The 13,599-nt window shown below is 40.8% G+C and overlaps 1 protein-coding gene across 5 annotated transcripts in view; it reads right to left on the bottom strand.

The window, feature by feature from the left end:
* The window catches only part of LOC143319279 (uncharacterized), an 81,180-nt gene that overhangs the window by 12,202 nt on the left and 55,379 nt on the right, over positions 1 to 13,599 (bottom strand). For 3 of the 5 annotated variants that reach the window (XM_076728093.1, XM_076728095.1, XM_076728094.1), the window contains exons 8-10: positions 6,781 to 6,822; positions 4,415 to 4,533; positions 3,544 to 3,858 (exon numbers count right to left, since the gene is read on the bottom strand). In XM_076728093.1, coding sequence (XP_076584208.1) covers positions 3,544 to 3,858; positions 4,415 to 4,533; positions 6,781 to 6,822 — 476 coding nt within the window. The remainder of the gene's footprint in view (positions 1 to 3,543; positions 3,859 to 4,414; positions 4,534 to 6,780; positions 6,823 to 13,599) is intronic. The other 2 variants (XM_076728098.1, XM_076728097.1) reach the window with 1 other exon arrangement.

Genomic DNA, 13,599 nt, shown 5'->3' with positions numbered 1-13,599 from the left:
CAGAAGAAAGACCAGCAGTAGTGACGAAGAAGAAGAGCAGCAACAGATGAATGGAAAGCAGCAGAGAGAAACACGTCGAGAGTAGTAAACAGACACACACACACCTTCTGCAATTTCTTCTTGTGGCGATGAGGGGGGGCCTTGCTGGGCTTTGCATAGGCTTTGCTGGCTGTGGAGCCCATGTCTTGCTGAACAAACACACACATGCGCACACAAACACACACACATACACACACACATACACACACACAGACGCTCCTTTCTCTTGTTTCTTCAGTCCTTCCTCTCTTTCTCACTGATTCCCTCCCATTATCACCAAAGGACAACACAAATTGCAAACAACACACGATTTCTCTCTCTCTCTCTCTGCCCTCCTTCTTAATGTGACGTGTGTTCTCTCTGTCAATTACTGACTGCTTGCTTGGCCACTTCCACTCCTCCCCCTCTACCTGTTCACCACAGGGCTCTCTGCCCTCCCTCCTCCCACCATCCATTTCTTATTCTCCTGCCTGGGTTCTGTTTGATGGAGGAATGCGAGTTATTTCTGCACCTCCTTCCTCTCTTCATATTTTTTTTCTTATCTCCCTTTCTCTTGTTCTGTATCAGTCATTTATGCAGACAGAAATGGTGTATCTGCACTGCCTCTATTGTCTATCCTTCTCTTTCTCTCGCTCTTCTCCTTCTTTCTACAAAGCTCAAACTAAAGCTTTACAGCACTGAGGAGAAGAACAAATGCTGTTTTCTTGGTTTTCTTGCTCTCAAAGTACACCACAAAACATTACCAACACTTTGTAATTTTAAATGAGATTTTCTGTACATCTAGTTTGGTTTCAAAAAAGTGTCTACTAAATGTGACAAAGAGACGTGAAAATTAGAAAGCAAAATTGAAAACAAACAAACAAAAAAAATTCAAGCAGTTAAATTAACGTAAAAAAAGGGTTTCAAAAAGTTTAATTCCACTCCCAGACAGAGTGTCTTGGTAGTGAAGTCCTTTACACCTCTTCTTTGAACAGTTGTCAACATATGAAACATTCAGAAAGTGCACCAAAATAGACAAAGAAGTTACACTGAAAAGGTCATACCAGTGTGAGTTTTAAGAGTGGAATTTCTGGATATCTCCACCCAAACTACAGCCCCAACCCCTTTCACGAAACAAAACAGCCCCACCCCCTGCCCACAGCCCACCCCCAGGGGAAAGTGTGCAGTTTATGTTCAACAGTCACCTTTCAAGTGTGTAAAACAGATTAGATTGGCATTGGTATGCTTCGGATAAACAGGCACAGGCGCGCGCACAGGCGCGCGCACACGCACGCGCGCACGCACACACACACACACGCGCGCACACACACACACACACACACACACACACACACACACACACACACACTACCTCAGTCACACAAATCAAAGCACCTCAGGGCTTGAACTGCAGCTGCTGCATTCCTCCACCCCTCCCTGTCTTCTATCACTTCCCCTTTACCTCCACTTTCCACCAGGCCATCCATCTAATAAATCACGCAGTCAGGAGGGCGCCTGCAGTGCAAACCTCTGAAAGCTCTCTGTCAGCTGATCTTTACACGTTACAATCTCACAATATCACAATAACCAATAAGCTGCTGGGAAGTAGCCATAGAGAGGGCATTTACCCTAGTGTACAAAACCATTCCAATCAAGCCCTGATTCAAAAAGGCAATGCTGAGTTACAAGAATTAAAGGCATGAGAACTATTCTGCATATGATTGCCCAGCCCCATCAGCCAGACAGAGCCAAAGAGAAGACAAAGAAGAAGAAAGGTCAAAGTGACAACAGATCTATCCAATTCGCTGAGTTCATATAACACATAGGTTCAAACACACACAGAGGAAACATGTCTAATGAATGGTATTCCACACTGGATAAGGTGTGCCCAACTCAATAATAGTTATTCTGGCTGAACCAGGTTCCAGTCATGTGTGTTTGCATGCATTCATTTTATTTCCCATGCCACGATGTTCTTCTAGTCCCAATCATCAGACAGCAAATATTTACTGAGCAGCCTATCCATGTATGGGACTCTGTCAGAGATTGGTAATTAGTGTCTGGATGTACCAATCAGCAGTCTTCAACCTGTGATGACCCAGCCGGCTACAGCTTAACCTGACATCAGCAATATTTAACCCCACTGACAAAACTGTATACTGTCAAAACACCCATATCTTTTACTGGAATTATTTTATATTTATTACATTTTTCTTGTAATAAAGTGGCCAGTGGAGATGTTTTACATTTGTGTTGTACACAAAAACATTTAAGTCATACCTTCAAGAAAATGTTAAGTTTCTACAGATCTGCAGAACCTGACTGAAGTCTGGCACACATGAGAGAACATGTTGACACCTCGAGATGTGTTATACAGGCGTGCGCGCGCACACACACACACACACACACACACACACACACACCTTAATAGAGTAACATCAGATGTATACTGTAAACAACCTCATCACCGCTGGCAGCAAGCACTTACGGTAGGCAAAACTAACTGCTATTACACGGCTATTATACACAACAAACACACACACACACACACACACACACACACACAACACTCTGAAATTAACCTTGCACTCACACCCGTTCATACATCCATCAGCATGTCAGTGTCACACAGCAGCAAGTTGCTGCCATGGGATGATGTGTTGTTGTTGTTAATGGCAGCTGGGTGTGGACTCAGAGAAGCTTCTCCCTGCTTCCTCTATGCTTCTCCTAAAAACAGTCATTACTCCACTCCTCCTCTTCAAGCATCTCAACCAGCACCAGCATTTAAGATGAACAAACCTTTAACTTGCTAACTGTCCAGCAGGCTAAGGCACAAAAATGAATGTATATTAAAGCCACACTCAAGTCCCAAAATGTCCTCCTAGCTGATTTTTGGTATTCTGAAAGGCAACACTGGTCACAGTTGAGATCCAAAGTGTCACCTAAACATTGATTTTGGGGGCACTAACTAACAACATTACACACAAGCTTTGTGTGTAAACCAGATATTGCTTTAACATGGCAATGAATACTGTAGCTAACTGGGTGAAAGCTGCTGTTTGCTGTTGTCTTTACCAAAGATTCACAACATTCAGGCACTTACCTGTCATTGCCACCAATATATAAAATCTGTCCTAAGAAGTAGGAACTCTAATGGTCCATTTCATATGAAAAAAAAAAAAAACTGTCTGGCTACACTAGCACTGTGGTCAACGTGCCAATTGAGCAGCTTGGACTGATTCTTGCATGGTCTTTCTGAACACAGCCATCACAATTCTTCTTCTAATACAAAACATTTTCACCACGAGCAGCACCGAACGATTGCCATTTTTGTCACACAACTAGTGACAGTGTGCTCATTGCCTACATTTTAGTAATATTTAATATTAAACTAATTATTTGTTCCCCTTCATGTTTTGTGAAGCAGTTTAAAAAGCAGTAAATAAGGGATGGAAGTTTTCACTCCACATCAGGTGGTGTGAATACTTTCTCACTGTTTGGTAAACATAAAAATAACTGAAGAACCTCAGTGAAGAGATGTTGTATGACTGTAGCCAGAGCCTCCACTCTCTTATTCCCCTGGACAAGCAGCTTCCTCAGCTGATTGATGACCTGGTTCTTCTTCTCTGCCTGCTCTTTGCTCTGGTTCTGTTTTGTTATGACTGTCCCATCTGCCACAACAGCCTCAGCTGCACCAGGCTTGGGGGCATTCTGTAGGCGGAATCCTGTTTTGGTGCTGGATCGTGACCCTGTTCTTGCTTTGAATCCAAGACTAGAGGACCCAGTGGTGCCTGACCCAGTGTTGGTGGTATCAGTAGCAGGCGCTGGGACATCGGGTACCTAGCAATAAAAAATACAACATCTTCAATTAAGAAAAATAATGACTCACATGATCAGGCCTTAAAAAACATAGAAGTGAATGTCTTACGATGAACCCGAATACAATTCTACTCTTTTTGATGTCTTTTTAAAATGCTGGACAACAATTAGGAGATAAAGTCCTCGTAACTCGTAACATGAGAAGAAAACATGTGTAGTCAAGAAATGCTACTTACCAAAAATCCATTATATTCTATTATAATACATTTGTATTTCACTCCTCTCTGCGGCTCATTGATTGATTTATTCAACTCGTATCCAGCTCAAAAACATGTATAAATCTTAAGATCTAGTTAGCACGAATGGCAGCTTCTCTGGCACCACCAAGAGAAACTCAAAGTACAGGAACATCAAGGATGAAGACAAAAATTTAAAGAAATGAGGAGAATAAGGATCTTGTGGTACTTCCTTTCATCAATCAGAGCCTGCTCAGTAATGGTATCTGATGCAATGTCTTGCCCATGACTAAGCAGAGTTTGCATCTTAAAGCTCAAAACTTAAAAAGAAGAAGACATACCAGGTCAGGTGGAGGTTGCTGCTGGTTCTGGTTGTTTCCTCCTGCAGGTGCTGATCCCTGCGGATTACTGTTGGTGTTTGTAGGTCTTCCCGGTGCCTCCCGAGGCTTGTTTTTGTCCACTACAAGAAAATGGCGATGTCTTAGTGTGTGAGTGGCAGGTACAACATTCAACATGGTGTCCACACACAGAATACTCAGCCCAGTCACAAAGTGTAGTGCACACTGCAGCAGCATCACAAACATACAAACTACAATCACTCATTCATCCTCTAAATAACATAACAACCACAAATTTTAAGAAATCAGAAGAAAGTATATAAACACACAAACAGAGTCTGTTAATGTCTGTCTGAGGTCTGGGCTCAGCCACCACAACATCCAAACACAGAATCCAAAAAAGGAGACAAAAAAGAGCACACACGTCTCATACATCCACTCTCATCTGGTAAATGAGAATAAGCCCTATTGACTGACTGTTCTAGGCTGGATGCATCATGGGATCACATGGTTATGATAGCCAATCTGTCTGTGTATGATGGGCCCTAAGAGTGCATTAAGGAGTGCAATACCAGAGTGAAAGCAATTAGTCTCTCTCTCTCTCTCTCTCTCTCTCTCTCTCTCTCTCTCTCTCTCTCAGTCATTGGGCCAGTAATACAGTACAACACGCAGAACCATGAATTTTATGGTGTTATCTGGATATCTGATGTTTTCAAGATGACAATTACTTCAGTGGGCTCAGACTAATGAGTTGAAATTCTCTGTCTCCAAATTGTCAGTCTTAGCTGAAACTGTCATCTATGGCATCATCAGATTTCATGGCAATAGTCCAAATTTCAATGGAGAGGATCATCTTGTTGAAATCATGTTTCAACTTTCTTGAGTTGTGTATTTTTAAGAAATTTTTAAATTAACCTTTACCACTCAGCTACAAATTAAGGGCTGTATGTAGACTGTGCATTTGTTGCAATCTAACAAAAATTGTCTACCCAATTTACATTTAAAATCCAAATTCTGAAGAACTCTAATAGGTCCGGACTCTGAAAGGATGCGCTGGTAGTGGTTTCTCTAAATATACTGCCACCTACTGGCACCCACCAAGCACAACATGCTGGTCCGTATGAGTCTGATTCACCAGAGTTACAAACAAGCAAATGGGTGAGGAACAAGACAGGACTAATTACAGAAGCAAAGATCCTGATTGCTCTAACATACATCATCCTGCTGCCACTGCTGTTATCTTACCTGTCAGACACAATTCTGTTTAACAACCACATTTTGCTAGATCACACTGCGGACACTATAGTTACGGCTTCATCACTAAAACACTGCAGGAATTTCGGTTTAGCCTGATGAATATTCAGACCTGATGCATATTTATTATCATTACTAGCAGAACAGAATGCCCCCATCATTAATTCAGTGTGTAGAAATTATTGGTAAGTGCTAACATATGAGGGAGACTGGGAGGTGGGAACATGTTGCGTAAATATATGCCTCATATAGAATTACACAGATTGGATCAAGAGTAAAAGAATGAAACAAATGCAAAAAAACTGTTTTTTTACAGTGACATGACACAGGGCCAACACTCCCTTTACAGCTGGTCAGTGACACACACCGAACTCTCGTGCACTCAGTCTCATCCAGGCTCATTTAGATTAAACAGACAGCAGACCATAAACATTGATATGAATGTCATGAAAATTATGATCACCACGGGTTAGTGTGTGACAGATACAGTCCACTGACACTGAATCTCCTCCAATTACAGCAAAGACACTATGCTGAGCTATGCTTTCATGTTCATTTTTCCCTTGTGTTTCTGATACTCATTTACCAACAGTAATTAGTCTGACTGACCTAAAAACACCAAAATACAAAAGTCCTCTCGAACTCATTTCACACTGTTGTCATGGCACAGGGCTACACAGTGAACTATCTACCACAGCCACTGCTATAAATGGGAAAGTGTGTGGCCATATGATGATCACTTGAAGTGTTGCTCTTTTCTGACCACTAACCAGTGATATACATACAGTATACAAAGGTCTGATTTTGTAGTACAGTGAATAAACTGAATGTACTTCTACACCCGCAAGTCTGAATTAACAAAACCAATGGTAATCAAAACATGCATGTCAACCAATCCAAATTCCAACGGATGGAATTTCAGGAAGCTTGCATGTTAACTACAACAAGGATAATAAAACAGAACTTCCGTTTCATTTTATGCAATTTCAACCATCGGTTAAAATGTGTTTACTACTGTAAGCAAGCTGCTGCTTGACATGACAATACATCTCATTTCAAGTGCTTGTCTCTCGTTAAAATGTGCAATGGTCTGTGTGAGTGATGGTGATTTGTACCTGGAGTCTGCCAGGCAGTCATGCAGAGCTGCTGAGCCCAGACTGAGAGAGAAACAAGACTGTTAGCATGCACACATTAACACAAAAGACAATTCCTGCTGTGCCATGAGAGTCTCCTTCAGTACACAGTAAGATGACTTCCATAAAAATGTTAACAATCAATCACATCATGTTTTCAGTCACATACTGTATGTTTGTTATGCAGCATACCGGAGCTATTTCATATATCAATATGGTAAATATCATTATCATGTACAGTCATCTTATTTGTACCAGTCTCATGACCACTCAGTAGGACTGTCTGATGTGTATTAAAACAGAAAATCAGCCATGAGTCAGGAAAAACCAGTTAGGGACTGAAGCTGGGGAGTGGAAAAACAAAAGTCATGCATAGGAGGAGTGGGGGCTTGTGTTGAGTGGTTGCGTCTTCTCCCTACATAGTTGTGTTCAACATTGTGCCAAAGTGATTATTTCACTTTGGCATACATACATATACACATATGAATAATACATAGTTTTGTCAGATTGCCATGGTGTGTGATGAGGTTGACAATTCAAATTATTAACAGATGACAGAGTAAAAACATCTCATAAAAGTATAGCAGGCTCTGGAAATCAAGTCTTACTTAAATGAAGAAGTCTTGTGGATCTATCTTTAATAAACTCCATCACTAACACAATTATCTCATGTAAACAGAGCCAGTGGAGGCAGAAATCTGTGAGTTTATTGTATGTTATGTCATGCTAGCCAAATTAAACACCAACTACTCAGAGACAGACAGACACAGAAAAAGTGTGTGAGCACAGGAGGAAAAACAGGGACAGCTCACCACATGTACATTACAGCTAGTTGTAGTGGCCCTAATCCCTTTAATCTGCTGTATTCATATTACTCAAATGGATAGAAATATAATCTGGAATCTGGAAGGAGATTCCAACAGAGGGTTTTTTATTTATTTATTTATTTATTTTAATCATAAATTGGCATCCTATAATCAACCACATGATGTACAGAAACCCTCTGGAATACTTGATGATTGAATACTAAGCATATAACCATGCAGATGTTATTAAGGACAGATTTTTGCAGACGTCTGCTTGTGTCTGTGCCCTCTAGTGGTAGGTTTCATACTACAGTAAATGAAATTTAGCATGGCAGGACATAAGGACTGCAATCTTATCAGTTTTGAGATGATCAATGAACATTAAACTATGATCCCCAACATTGCAAAAACCACTAATGTCATTTAAGTTTTGATGTTTGCAACTGTACAGAGGAAGAAAAGCTACCATAGAGGGGTTTTTATTACTTTCCATCTCCATGTAGTTGCAGACAAACACCTATTTGCAGCAACACAGCATGACTGTAATGCCACAAAACTACAGAAGAACTGTGAATAAAAATGCACTGAACAACCAAGGAAAGAGTCTTTTCTTGCACCAATCATCTGTCCACTAACGGGCACTGCTTGAGGCATTTTACCTTGAGAAACATAAATAAAACATACAAAGATAACAAGATACTATCGGATCAACTATCAAATACTAATAAATTCATACTATCTGCACCCTGACAATTCAACTTCCACATGACAGTTGCCATGGAAACAATCATGCAGAGCATTTCACTGCCTGCAAGCACATATGTCCACTGTATGACCCATTTACATGCAAACTAGATCATCTGATCACCTAGCAACAACCATTATTGTCCACCTGTCTAACAGTCATACTATCCAACATGAAGACAGAGAGAAAGATGACTTGATGTTATTGCTATTGGTCTGTGTGTCAGATCGGCTGAACTGTGAGAATACACTATATATGTATATACGCTAGAAACAGGAAAGCCTCAGTAGCGACACAGACCATGACAAGCTAACAGACAGACAGACAGACAGACAGACTTAACTGTCTTTCCACCATGTGTATTCATGCATATCATTATGTACTGAATTTTAAAAAGCTGCAGTGGAAACAAAAGCTCAATAAAAAATGTTCAATGTTACTGTATTAAATTCCTTGTAGCTTTTCCGTTTGAATTTGGGTCATTCTGAAATGTACGGGCAGCATGAGAAGAGATCAAACAACACAATGTAAATTACACTAAATCAGTTTAAGAGGATTATTTCAATCTTTCTTTGTATGACTCTTTCTTTGTCTAAAAACTTGTTTTTTATTCTTCTAACTTGTTTCACATTGGTTTGACATTTTTGGATAGAAACTCAGCCGGTACAGCTTCTGTGCAGAGTGTCTAAGCAGTCAATCAGGGATTGTAAAACTAATGTACTACCAATCCACAGGAGAGAATTCTGGATGATACTCAGTATAAAGGTGAGCCAAACCACTGCGGTGGAAAGATATCCCACTGACAAAAACTCAAGTGTCAAAAACATATAATAGAAATTCTCAGCGTCAAAATGATACCCTGCTCCTCATTAAAAGGGAGTCTAAACAACTGTTGTGACATTAACTGAAATTGTAATCGCTTCAACTATTAGTTGTTTTTGTAAGAAACTTAAGAAATATTTGGTCTCTGAGGCAGGCGCTGTGCAAAACGATTGTTACTCATTTCACATGAGGTTTCTAGATCTGATGTAGCTCCAGATGTGTGACTGTCCTTGATCTCCACTGGGCTCAACATCATTAGTTTTACAAATATTAGAAAATACTGCAGCCCAAATCTGCTGTATATCTCTGCTGAGCTTGGGGAGAATATTCCAGTCTAGCAAATACAACCTTTAATGCCCTCATCTGCTGCCACATTAGGAAAAAACTCCATATAAGATTAAATCTTGTATGATTGGCTAGCCTCAGCTAAACCACTGCGCGGTGTGCACGAGTGACTCTTAGTGTGTGTGGGGGGAATGCGCACATGTGGTGACTAAAGCCTGCTCTAACCTACATTTTCAGGGTGATGGCAGGCAGCAGCAGGAAAGTGGGTCTGTGGAGCTCAGACTCAGAAACACACTGCAGCCAAGCACATGCTGATGCCAGCAGGAAAATGCACAGTACAACAAGAGGGGAACATTATGATGGCAGTGCAGCTGAGTTGAATATTTACTGAAGAACAGGGAGGAATGTATTCTTACAAAGAAAACCAAATGAAAAAAAAAAATAGTGGTCAGAGAACACAAGCTGATTTGTAGATAATTTGCTACTGAATACAAGAAAACATGCATTAGTTTCAATGGATCAAAATTATTTGACAACGGTGATGCAAGAATTAGTGAGGGTTAAGGGTTAATTAAGCAGAGACACGTGAAAGAATTTAATGTGGCCTAGTGATACTGAAAAACACAGGGGGAATATGCCATTAGCCTCTTTGCCCTCTGTAAACAGGAAAAGCTCAACTGTCTTCAGTGAATTATCTCAGCTCTGACAATTTCATACGTACATGTCGTACAGATGATACGTACAGATGAGTATTTTGTATTTTGTATTTAATCACTAAACAAAATTGTGATTATCCAATAAGGGCCTGGCCATGGATCGTGTTTTTGATTTTATCCTCTGACATATATTGTGCACACATTTAAAAAAAACTAAAGCAGCTTCATTGGTATGTTCACATATTCACCTCTAGTTCACTGCCTAATTTTGTGTTCAGTGAATGCACCAGCTAAAGCAATGCTAACATTGAGCATGAAAGTTCATTCTATGCTAACATAATGCTAACATTGTGTTTTATTCGGTTGTCAGGCTGAACCAAAAGAGATTTATTCACAATGACATCACCCTTGTCCCACTGTTTTCTCCTTTCACTTAACACTATAAAACAACAATTGCTCAGAGGAACACAATAGTATAATGCTTAATGCTAAAACTCCTGTATAAAAGAAATAAACACATTAATAGTGACTACAGACTCTCTGCCATGTTACTCAGAAGACACAACCCTTCCTCAAATAGCAAGCACCCTTTTAATGGTTGAATAAGTAAAGGCCAGATGCATCCTTGGTTATTTCTGGTTTGTGTATGTGTGTGAGTCACGTGGCCGTTGCTCCTCTAGGCATGGATATCATGGCTAAATGGAACCCACAGCCCCTGCTATTTATCACGCCACTGCTTAGGCACTCGTGCAGAAAGAGCATGCACACACACACATACACACATATACACAATAGTTTTAGTACAACTGACGGCCCTATTGTAACCCCATACATCCATGGTGGCTATGGCAGCCGGCATATACATAATTCTGAAAGGCAGAGGTAACAATGGCTGCCAGCACTATGCAGGAAGACAAGAGGAGCCAGACGAGGAGGTGTGAGAGGGTGAAGTGGCCTTTGAGGCTGATCTGGACTAAGCAACGAAAATGGCCAAGAAAGCTAAACGTTGCACTTTATTCAAAGGCAACGCCATCCATCAGACAAAGTCCAACAGGAGAAAGATTGAAAGGAGGGATGAGGCAATATGGAAAAAAGTGACTGATAGACAAACATAAAATACGTATTACTGACTTCACTGATCACTGATTCTCTGGGTTTTTTAATCCAAAAGGCACAGCTAATGAAAAAGCAAACATTATGCTCCCAAGAATGTATCAGTATTATTGAACGCAATTAGTTAATTTGCTAGTGTGTAGAACAATATATCATCTTCAGCCCTGCATGGAGGATTTTCCAGCACTCTGACAGCACATGGCAAAGAGAAGATGTTGGGAAAACAGATGGATGGATGGATGGATGGATGGATGGATGGATGGATGGATGGATGGATGGATGGATGGATGTGCAGACTGATACAAAACTGTGAGACTGTGACTTTCTCTGAGATTTCTAAAAACAGCTATTGAGGATGTGGTCACAGATGGTTTGGAGGCCAGTGACACACTGAAGTGATCAATCTGTTGGCCCCAAACTTATATTGATTGATGAGTGGAAAGATGGATGCATTGAAAGGATGATACCATTGATGGTTGGATGACAGTAGGGCACAGACCTGCATGGAAAACCATAGTGTTCTTCCTGCATCCCGACAGCAGCTGAAGGTTTCTGAAAAGTCCTTTGGCTGTCAGCTTCACATGGAAGTTGGACAGCGACAGTCTGGGAGACCATAACATTGTCTCTGTGTGCAATGCAATAGTCCTCAAGACTTGTGTTAGACTGATGTTTCTAGTATTTTTCTTCTTCTTTTTTTGTGAGATTCAGCACTTTCTCTGCTCCTCTAGGCTCTCAATGATTCCTGTGCTGCAAGAAATACCAACCCAGTCTTATGGTCCAAATTCCCAGTGTTGCCCATCTGACCTTGTGTCAGCTATTTCAGGCCTGTCTTGTTGTTACAATGCTCCCAAAGTGTTTTTATACAAGGATGACTTGAGATGCACAATAGTTACTTCAAACCGAAGTCTTAACTGTCTGGTAAGTAAGGACGCTCCTCTTTTCTTGTTTAATCCCATAAATGAGTGAGAATTACTCCACAAAAAAAGAAAAGATTTAGAGATTGCTGTTGATGGAATCTGTGCCTTGTATTTCAAGGCAAACCAGAAAAAAGACAAAAAAAGGATTTTGAAATTAAAAGGTAAACCTTTGACTTGGTGCAAAGGAAAATACAAGCATTACAAAAACAAAGAGGAAAAACAGGGAGTCCACAAAGCCTCGAGCTGCCCCTCCTCAATTTAAAGCCACAGAATTGTCACTGCAAAACAAGAAGAAAAGAAAAAGAAAAAGCAAAGGAGACCTGGTTTCTGTAGCCCAGCCAATACAAGAAGAAAATAGCGGTGTGCTCCACCGTCGTCCCGGTGAAAGAGAATCATCCAACGGTAAAGATGGAGAGAACAAGGAGGGAAACGAGAGGAAGTATCTGTGTATGTGTGTCTGTGAGAAAAGGAGAGACAATCCTCAACACTGGTGATGATTAGTCGTCTGTCTCTGCTGTTACACGCAAAAAACATTCAGCGATCCGTCCCACTGACACACACCACAGAGGTGTGTAACAGAAGTGGAGCTCTCATTTGCACAACACACACACACGCACACAGGGACATCTATACGCTGTCTGTATTTTACTGCCGTTTCTGAAGCTCTGTGGACCGAGTATACACACACGCACACACAGACATACACACAGAGGGAGGGATGCTGCAGACGACAAGGGGGAGGGGGAAGTGGGTGGGATTTGAATAATCTCTCGCGGCTGCTCGCTCACTCTCTCCTTCCCTTTTTCACTCATTTGCACCCTCTCTGTTCCTATTTGAATGAAACAGGGTGCCAGTATTGACCACTCAAAGCGCTTTACAACACTCACCCATTCACACGCACATTCACACACTGGTGGCACAGCATTGGCAGCAATTTGGGGTTCAGTATGTTGACCAAGGAGGCTGACATGCAGAATGCAGGGGGCAGGGATGAAACCACCAACCCTCCAAAAGTGGACTACTTCTTGGGCCATTGATCTTTGTTTTTCTAGAGACACACATATGTGCACACTATCCATGCAGCTTACAGTAGCTGTTAGTTAAAGCTGTGTTTTTAAAATGACGAAATTTGACAAACAAGTTTATTACTGCCTGCTGCAGACGAACATGTTTACTGTTGCCCTGTAAGTCCTGTTGCATATTGAGAAAATGTATTTAATTTCTTGCCCTCTTGTATTTGCTGCAAAATATTGTTTTGTATAAGGATTTTGGACTGCTGTTTGTCTTTTACTAACTGGAATAACTGGACTAATGTCCACCCCATTTATTTTTTTTCGAGGGGAAATTAATATTAAACATCTCTTTCTCTTATAATAATATGGTTATTTGAGAAGCTGAAGCTTACCATCCTGTTGATCTGCATCGTGTTGTAATGAGAGATGTTTCTAATATTTACT

Source organism: Chaetodon auriga, chromosome 4 (assembly GCF_051107435.1).
Source record: "Chaetodon auriga isolate fChaAug3 chromosome 4, fChaAug3.hap1, whole genome shotgun sequence".
Lineage (NCBI taxonomy): Eukaryota > Metazoa > Chordata > Actinopteri > Chaetodontiformes > Chaetodontidae > Chaetodon > Chaetodon auriga.
This window is presented reverse-complemented; position numbering and strand designations above follow the sequence as displayed.